Below are 10,028 nucleotides of genomic sequence, written 5' to 3'. Positions count from 1 at the left end.
GAGCAAAACTGTAATTAAAAATTAGTCCACCTGTGCCGCTCGTGTGTTGGTAAGGTTCGACGGAAAGGCGAACGGCGAAGATTATGATTTGGCCGGAGGGGCACACCTCGTGTGGGGGTGTGGGGTACATAGGGTTAACCGATTATTGGCTGTTGACACTGGCGGCTCTTGAAGTCATTCACTGTCTCATTGGGCATTCAATCAACGCACGGAGCTCACCGGTGGGACAAGGGCACGGCGTAAAAATTATCGGCAGGCTTAGGGGCAGCGATGCGATGTTGTAACGTGCCCAAGACTTGGCTCGTTGTTGAACTTCAAACGTGACAAGGGCCAAATAATCGAAATTTATTGAAGGACGAACATTGGACATGTCGTTGCGGGTTGAATGCTTGAAAATTGGGTAACCACAGCGCACGGTGGATACGATTGGTGTTCTGAACGGGTTGGCTGATTGATTGCCATGTTAAATCACTTTAATCAGCTGTTGAGCGTGTGTGGAGCTTTAGATGACACAAGTGTATAAAATCTGAGTGTATAGAATCTACTTTGAAGGGAACAAAATAGATATTCATGAATAAACCAATATTTTTTGAAAAAATCAAAAGTCGCGAAACCACGTATTTTCATTTCATTTACAAGTTCACTTTGTATTACATTTCTTTTAATACGAGGCTTGCAGTTTTATACGAAAGTACGGCTCGAAAACAACGCCTCACCCCTAGTAATTTTAGAATTAGAATTCTATCTAATTCTATTGTCTATTTGTAAAAAGTAGTGTTCGCAAAATTTGTTTTATCGGTTGATCCAATAGAAAGTATTTGAAATGTTTCATCTGCTGGTGAGCGGAAATTTTTCACTGTGTGAAATTTGCATGCAAGTTGGTGGATTTTTAAAATCGAATTTACATTTATAATATTACCTCGACCTGACTGTAATGACCTATTAAAGTTTAAGTTATGGGTCTAATTATTTTATGGATACACTAAAATTTAGTGGGACTTCACTGTTCGTACAGAATAGCCGATTGTTTTCTTGATTGTATCGCGAACAAGTTTAACGTCTGAAAAAGTGACAGCTCAGGATCATTTCGACGGTTCATGACGCAAATTGTCATACAAATGAACCAAAACAAACTGGGTTTGTTTGGACAAAGTGTTTTTTACTGTTTCGCGTTTTTCGGGTAATGATTGTAAATTTTTGCTAAATCTAATTGCAGTATTATTTAACTAACTAATTTGGTAAATATTCGGGTATGGTCCGAGATCCAGCATCCAGCTGCTCGCCAAGAAAGAGCTCCTTGAAACTAGTCAGCCAAAGCTCGGAACGCATAAAGCAAAATGACCTCATGGTGTGTAACATAACTGGTCGGCGGGGACTTTGCCTTCCCTCAGCCGCCAGACACGAGTTTATCGCACTATGGAATCGAACAGAGGAACCCTTCGTCCTCAGCGCGCCGTGCTGCTTTTGCGAGCTTTTGCGCAACTGTAGAACGTTCCCCCGGTCCCCCCGGTCCTTCCGGTCGCCGACGCCGGAGCGGGCGGCCGGTGAGTTATTTGTGTACACGAGGTACGAAGTTCGCGCCGGGGCGAGAAAGTTCGCAGTCATTGCAGGAGTGAGAGCGATCACGTCTGCATTGCATTTTCCTTGCCGAACCCACCGACGGCTGCTGGCGTTCGTATCGACCAAATCCTGTCGCTGGCGAGGGAGCGGAAACCGCCGAACCGAACGCCGACCGACCGACACCGAATGTGGATCGAACGGGGACGAGCGAGAGAACCGGCATCCGGTTCTCTTCACACACCGGGGTGTGTGTGGGTGAGGACAGATCACCGTTGCCCACCGGTGAACGGTGATTTTTGTTTCTCTTTCTCTTTCTCACTCCCCGGACGGAGCGGACCGAAGCGAACCGAACGCAACCGAATGGCGTCCGAACCAACGTCCGTGGAATCGGGGGTGGCGCGGGATTCGTCCTGCGCCCTCCCCCACGGCCGTGGGAAAATTTTGCAATGCGCTCGGTGCGTGGCCGCAGCACCAGCGGGAGCGCTTTTTTGGCCGACTTCCTTGCCCGACGGTGTGCGTTCAGTCAAGGTTGATCACTCGGCAGGAGCGAACGGAGCGCGACTTCCGGACGGATGACCGGCCGATGACGCCGCGGTACGCGTAGCTTGTGTCCCCCGACGCCCGGAACGACCATACGGAATGGTGGTGTGTTTTCACGGAACCGGAGCAGCTTGTTTCGATGGTTGTGTTGCAGGCGGTGTGGATAAAGAAAAGGCAACAAACAAATTTGTTCCGCGCCACCGGAAGGCGTGTGACAGAAATCGTGAAAATTTCGGTTCCCGCGCGTGCACGTTGCACTTTCGTGGCGGCGGGGTGAAAAACGAAACCGAAGCTGCAATTCGACAGTCGGCCAACACCACGACGCCACCTCCGCCAGTGCCGTTGAAGAAAATGGTCCAACGAAAAAGAGAGAGCGAGAGAAGCAGCGTGATGGAAAATAATAATAAATCGTGCGTGTTTATGTGCGTGACCGGCCATTAACGCAATGCTCGCCTTTCCGGTGCTCGCGGCCGCTAATCACGCGGCCGTGCGTCTGTTGTGTTTGCAAAAATAGCGCAGGAAACGTCCCAAACACTGCGAACGCCGCCCATCGTGCCATCGATCCTTTCGCGTTCACCGCACAGCCTACTGGGGGTGCTGGAGGAAAAACGCGGTGGCCAAGAAATCGCAAAACAGCTGGAACGGATGCCGCCTGCGTGTGAGTGTGCGAGCATGTTTGTGGCGGTGTGTGTCTGTGGCGATGCGTGAGTGTGCAGGAGGCCGTGTGCGCGCGCGGGTGTCTGTGTGTGTGTGCGTTTGGTGTTGGTAAGGTGAAGAAAATCGTGCGGCGGAAAAATCGGCCACCATCGGGGTCAATTCAAGCTACGCGTACTGCGACGTCGTCAAACGTGCGTCGTCCTGCTCGGTCGCTGCGGTCCGGTCGCTCCTGTCGGTAATCTTCCTGAAAGACTTTTCGCACGCTGCCACGTGTGCGAAACGTGTGAAATGCGGTTGCGATATCGAACCGCTAGGTCGTTACGCACGGCCAAGGAATCGGACGGTGGGATGCAAAGGATACATGCTTTGAATATGCTTTGATTCACACGGTCTTGCGTTGGCGATTTTTAACGTCTTACACGTCGATTAGTTCGGTACACCCCACGAACGCCCAAGGAGACTCATCGATCGTTTCTGCACCGTTCTTAGAAACGTACGGCTTGGAAAGGGACACTAGGGACGCATCCCGGAATCTGCCGGGTGGAACAATAATGAACGAAATCATCGTCCTAAACGAGGGCTACTCGAGATACGAGGAGGAGGAAAAGGAACCTCCGGAGATGCTGGCCAACTGCACCTGCACCTTGATCAAAGGCCGCGATTGCAACGTCATCGTGGACACGATGACACCTTGGGACGGCGATCTGCTTTTGCAACGTAAGTATCTTTGATTAGCATATTTGGCTCCCTCTTTTCAGGGGCCATCGATGAAGTCCTTGAAGCGGCGGCGGAAAACGGATTTATTTTTATGACCGAACGAGGATAAGCGTAAGGGCAGAGGCCCATTTACGCCGATACGATAGCGCAATCGACATTACGAGCCGACCCTCGGCGACCGCGAATACCAGTGGCCCACTTGGCAACCGACGACGACGACGACGACGAGGGTTGGTTCATGATGTGTTTCAAGTATGTGGACCCCATTTTCACTTTCCACTGGATGCGATCCAAGCCCCCGATTCCGTCGTACCCTTTCGGCGCAGGAAACGCCAAATCGAACTCTCATTTTCTTCAGACTCTTTTGGGCCCACCTCGGGGTTTTGGCGGTTTCGGATCGGATCGGGACGCATAAAAAGGATTACACATAAAAAACGAACTTCGATGCGCATTTACTACGTCCATTGACTCTCGGCGCTCCGTCGGCGGGCGGTTCAGTCCCACCCACCGGCGGGTCGATGGGGTTCCGATAGCCATGCACGCACGCCCCGATTGGTGACAAAAGAACACGCGTTATACGCATCAAACATCACGATCCGCTTCGCTGGTCGGTCGACCCGGCCCCCCTTCCCATTAGGGCTTTCCGATGTTGGGCGTGTTGTGCGGCTGATAGCAGCGTGAACCGCATTTTCCAAAAACCCGCCGGCGTTCCGGCGATGGTGGGTTGTGTACTTCTTCGGAAATAGTTTTCCCTCCGATCCGCCCGTTTAACGCCGCGGTCCCACGGTGCCCACACGGTCCTACTTTTCTTTGCGCTCCAAATCGCCGCCCAAGATAAGGGCGCGAACAGTGGATTCGCGTGGTGCGCAGTTCCCTTCAACTTTTTGCCCGCAGCCCGATCAATGTTCGGGCTCGAAGGTTAGCAAATCAGTCTCGAGGGGTCGGTCGGGTTGTCGCGCGAGGACCTCCACGCGGTCCCCTGGGGCCTGGGCTGAAGTTGAACACTGCGCCCGGAACGGTATCGTGGGGCCCGGTTTGTACCGAACATTTCCGGAATGAGGTAAAAACATCGCCCAAGCACGCAATGACGAGCAAGTTTGCGACGCGAGTTTGTTCGGAGTTTCGCGCAACAAAACGGAGTTCTGCGATTCCCCCTGCACTGGGAACCCTTCGGGCCAAGGGTTCCTGCTTCAGTCGGGTTCTCGTCGAACTTTTGATTAAGCTTTTGTCGTTTTGCGCGTTTCCGCGGCGGCAGCGAGCAGCGATGCCGGTTCGGTTCGGTGGTCATTTGAATCGCTTTTCGCGGACCGCATCGGGATTGGATCGAGTCGAAGCGGGCTAAAGTGGATTTTTTTTGTCGTCCCCCTGTGTACCGGTCGATCACCAGCAGTTCCAAAGGAGCAGGAATGGAGCTGGCCCGGATTACCGATCGGACGTCGTTTGCGTTTGACTTTTGCGCTCGGCTCATCCGCCTCTGCAAGGTCCGGGGCGGTGGTGGCCGGCATAAAATATAATTCGAAACACCCTGCCCCACCCCGGGGGTGGGGCAAAATTTGTGATTCCGACAGTAACTACCGACCGGGGGAAAAAAAACCCGGGAATCGATTGGAAAGCAGTCGACTCGAACGATAGCTCAAAAACAATTCCACTCAGCTCATTTGTTTCGTTTCCGTTCCGTTTCTGTGAGACCGAGTCGCGGTTGGTCCAGTGAACCAGGCGGTCGGCCGCCTGGCCAGTGGCTCGGAGAAAAAGTAATTTAGTGAAATAGAAAAAAAACGAAATGGCCGGAACTAATTTTGAAAGTTTTTGTCACACATTTTTCACTCAGCCTTTGTGACTGTGGCAAGAAAAATGTGTCTTTTATTTTGTTTTCCCCATTTTTGGGGGGAGTAATTTATGAAGGAATCAGTTTGGTTCCTTTTCGGACGGAGCAGAAGTAATGCATCGGCATGAAACGAAACGATTTTATTTTTCAATTCAATCTTCCAACTTAGTTTTATAGTGATGCGAACCAACAATGGCCGCAAATGATGATCATTTATTAGCAGTTTTGTAACTTATGTTTGTTTAAGAACATCTAAAATAGTGTTAGTACCTAGCATTGCTATCAATGTTTTTAAAGGACTGCTCGTTTTAGAAACTTTATTTTGATTTTGTTGTGCTGTGTCATTGGTTCCTATTCTAAATTAGTTTGGCAGCGATACCTCGCGTATCTGTTTTGAAGCTGTTTCTTTCATAAATTTGCAATCGAGATTTGTTGGCCAACGGTATTCAGTATTCAAATATTGTTGTTGATAAGTAACCGGCACTCACTATGCGATTCTTTTGCTTCCGGAGCGACATTCCGGGGCTGGATTGTCACTTCCGACCGCCTTCTAGTAAGTTCCCCGACGTCGAACTCGTCAGTCAGTCGACCAGCCGCGCCTCTGCCGGTGGCGCGTTCCCAAAACTTCATAATGACGCCAATCAAGCCAAACGAGCATAAACTTTGCGGCCAACCATTCACAAGGGGTGTTCCGCGTGCGCGGACGCGCGCCCGCACGCGCACATCCCGCAGAAATGAAAACGTTTACCACAATTAACCGTACGGCTGTACGGCCAGGAATATGCAGTCCGTGCAGTGTGGCTTGGGTCGGAAACCCCAAAGAAGCTACCAGCTTGAGGCTCGACCTCCGGACTTCCGGACCGAAATGGAACGAGCAGTGAGTGAAGTAGTTTCGCTGAGAGTGGTTTCGGACAATCCCAAACGTCCGCCACCTCATCCGCCGCCGCCGTTGCCTTTACTAGCTGTGGGTTCGTGCAAAAGTTTTTCCTCCTCCTTAGCCGGACTCTCGGGCACTACCGTCGTTGAAGTGGAGGGCTACTGGAAAGTTCATCCGGCCCGTTTAATCTGCCCGTTCCATTTTTTCGGACACTCCACCGCCCGGATGGTGTACCGGGGGAAATTGGAAAAAACCAACACCTTGCAGTGTGGCCCGTCCCGTCGGGCTCACCTGCTTAAATGAAGTTTAGTTTTTGTGAGTCACTTTACCCGGTTCTTATCGGACGCTTTAAAAGTCACCTCGAAAGAAGATGGTATCGACAGTCTTAACTTTGCCGAAGAAAGTGCGCGATGTTGATGAATATTCATTGGCGTTTTAAATTTTTGCACATCTAGATGACGTATTTCCAAGACCTTCAACCCGTGGTCCCTGCTCCGTGCTCCGTGGCATCTGCATTGCCGTACCGGCGGGGACGCCTAAAAGACTGATAATCTTATTAACTGCTGATTATAAGCGGCACAGGTCGTCCATTGAACCGTATTATGAGTCGATTGTGCACTACATCCGCCGGCATCCCCTACCCGGAGCCAACAATAGCAGCGAACCGGCCAAAAGTATGCTAATTCCATCGCCCTCCGCTGCCGGCTGGCCGACGGTGGTGTGCCCGACTAGGCGCCTCCATCGTCTTGAGTTTTCAGCTGTTGATCGATATTTTTAACATGACAGTTTATATCTCGCCCGGTGCCGTCGCTATTGTGAAGCCAAACGCTGGCTCGGTGAGAGAGGACCCGATGATGTCACAGGCACCAGCCCTGAAAGCTCGGCAGCAGAAGAAAGAAGTCGAGAAACGGTGCCTCAGCTCGGCATCGCTTTCACCAGCGGGGCCGGCTAGCCCCGCTGACTTACCGGTTTTCGGGACATCGGTTAATCCCTTTTGATGTCCGATTATCAGGATTTGCGCGGCTTACGTTTTCATTTCATATCTTCATTCAATTTTCCTTCCCAAAGGATCGGTTGGTTTACCTTGCGGGATCTAGTGCCCCCCCGGGGACCTTCGGTGCAGCTCACCGAATCCGGATTTAGCCGACAACTCTAGCGCTCTAGGCTCAAGGGCGCTCCATTGCCCGGTACCGGGCGCGCGGCGAGTTTTAGTGTGTTGCTCGGGGGCTTACCTTTAGCAAAATGGTGTCCTGTTCCCGGTCAGATGAGCCTTCCTTTGTCGGTCGGTCATAGCGAACCGGGTCCGGCTTTTGACTTGACTCCGGAGTACGGCACTCAGCTCACGCTGCAGTCCATGCACTCTCCGCCGATTGGCTGGCTATTTCTGTCTCTACTTCCGTTTGATCGGGGTTTCCGTTTCGTTCTGGCAAGATTCGTCGCGTGTGTGTGTGCGCTAGTGAGTCGTGAGTAAGAGTGAGTTGTTCCGGAACCGAAAGGGACAAAGAACACATGGCCCGCAGTGAATTGCGCTGTGATTCAGTGAGAGAGTCTTCTCACCAATCGAGAGGATGGCGTGTGTGGGAAAGCGTTCGCCGCAGTGAGCCAACCGCGGACCAATCACTATAGCAACGCCGCCTGCCCGACTGTGTGTTGGCGTGGTGAGACGTGAGAAAATGAATGGACAGCGTGAGATGGGAAGATACGTGAGAAGATGTATATCGATTATCATACGCTCGCGCTCACCGGAAGATGCTGGAAAACGCAATACCCCGCAAACGGTGAGGTTGATTTCCGTTTTTAGTGCCACTTTCCTCACCCACACACCCCACTCTACGTCCCAAAATGCGAACGTCCGCTGGTGGAGGTGTTAAACCTCCGGAGCTCGAGTGAACTGCGGCTCATAATTGTAGCCGTTCGGGTTTTGTGTAACCGGAGAAGGATGGCTGAAACGTGACACCTGACACACAGACACACACAGAGCGATGGTGCTTCTGCCGCACGACACTCTGCCGAGTCTGCAGTCTGCGGGTCGGGTCGCTGAGTGGTTGGACTGAAAGACGATAACGTTGTTGATGTGGAGGGAACGTTGAATGGTGAAGATTTTTAAGCTCACAAAAGACACGATACGGAGCAATTGTCGGATTTATGTGCTTTGGCCGTGTTTACCCAACCACCCGCCCAACCCGGGTAACTGAGCGGCTGCCAGTGGGGATGCTGTGACAAGGGTACGATGAGGGGTGGTGCTAGGCCATGTTTATAATCGGAACCGTGTCGTGTCGGGCTGATGCTTCCTCCTCCGGGGCTGGTGAAGGAAAATCGATAGACGGCAGCACGGGCTGACGCATCCCGGTTTCGGGACCGGGGATTACTTTCCGGTGACTCCCAGTCCCCCCGGGGGGTGGAGTGGATCCGCCTTGGGAGTTGGGCGGGTGCTGTTGGTCTGATGAATCGCTGCTTGCTTCGGCAAGGTCCTTTGTGGATTTACTGCAGAGGATGGGTTATGAGTCCCGGGCTCGCAACATTGTATCGCTCGGCCAGGGCAAGGTGTAGCCCGCCCGCCATTGTTTGATCCCGTACATCAATCCACAAACTAATGCGTCCCATTTTGTTTCTTCCATTCCTTCGCTGGCCCTGGTCACTCATCGTCGCCCCTCGAACAGGGCTGAAGGAGCATCAGCTGCATCCGGACGACATCGACTACGTCGTAAGCACACATGGACACTCCGACCATCTGGGGAATAATAATCTTTTCCTGCGGGCGAAGCGGCACATCGTTGGGACTAACATTTCCCACCGGAATCGTTACTACGTCCATGATTTCAAAAACGGTAAGTGGAGCGAGTGGACAAGCAGACGTCCGTCACGGAACGGTTCGACATGACGCCGATGATCCGGTGACGAGTGGCCGACCCTCCGGACGGCGGGAGGTTGGGACGGAGAAAACAAAAATGAACGATATCTCTATAAATGCCTAAAACAAACGCCAAGGATCCTAGGCGGACGAGGAGACAATCGGACAGATTTACTTTGTGAGGATCGGAGGCGCCTAGAATGGGCCAGATTGTTTGAGATTAGGAACCGCCGGAGTTCGGGTACGCCTCACAGTACCGAATGATGCTAAATCAGTTTTGGAAGCCCCACGCCGTAGTTCCAGGATTTGGCTCAAGTGATGGCGATCTGCCGAGGGCCGTCCTCTCGGCTCGGGGTCGTTCACTGGAAATGGATATCTCGTTTCAGTGAATTTTCCTGTGGTTAACAGGCGACTTGGTCCCAACTTGGTGGATCCTGCCCACGGCCGGAGACCACGACGGCTTCGCGATGCGGTCTTTTCGTAGCTTTCGTAAACTTATTTACCGAAATAAATAAACAGAAAATTGACACGCCGCGACCCGTCCCTGGAACGTGGCCGTGGATCACACCGCGGGTGTGAAGAGAGAGAAGGAGCAAAGAGGTGGAAAAAAATCCCCCCAAAATTAGATCATCCCCCGTGCACGGCGGCGACGACGCTCGCTTGTCCGGCCGGCCGGGGAATGCTTTCCGCGATTGCTCTCATTTTTCCGGAATTCGGATTGCGACAGATTTTGCACCGGTCGGAGGATGGAGGGCTTGGGCTTGGGGTAGAAATGTATCCCTTCCGTAAGGTCACACATAGATAACCGTTCTGTCCGCCCGCCCCCTCATTTCACCCGGGAAGCTAGTCCCGGAGGCCCTAGTTTCAAGGTTTTTCTCTTTTATTTTCCACTTTTCGCCTCATTTCCCCGATGACATTTTTGTGCTTTTTCCCGGCGGCGCTCCGTGGGCACACCAGGTACGGTGACCGCGGGAGTTGAACTTTATTTTTCCGGCCAGATG

General features: G+C 52.2%; 1 protein-coding gene across 1 annotated transcript in view; it reads left to right on the top strand.

Annotated features, from left to right (window-relative positions):
• The first annotated feature begins 3,308 nt into the window (after window positions 1–3,308).
• LOC128270877 (metallo-beta-lactamase domain-containing protein 1) overlaps window positions 3,309–10,028 on the top strand; it is a 45,234-nt gene continuing 38,514 nt past the window's right edge. The window contains exons 1-2 of the mRNA XM_053008303.1: window positions 3,309–3,474; window positions 8,837–9,004. Of these exons, the coding sequence (XP_052864263.1) occupies window positions 3,309–3,474; window positions 8,837–9,004 (334 nt within the window). The remainder of the gene's footprint in view (window positions 3,475–8,836; window positions 9,005–10,028) is intronic.

The sequence above is a fragment of the Anopheles cruzii genome, chromosome 3 (assembly GCF_943734635.1).
Source record: "Anopheles cruzii chromosome 3, idAnoCruzAS_RS32_06, whole genome shotgun sequence".
NCBI lineage: Eukaryota > Metazoa > Arthropoda > Insecta > Diptera > Culicidae > Anopheles > Anopheles cruzii.
This window is presented reverse-complemented; position numbering and strand designations above follow the sequence as displayed.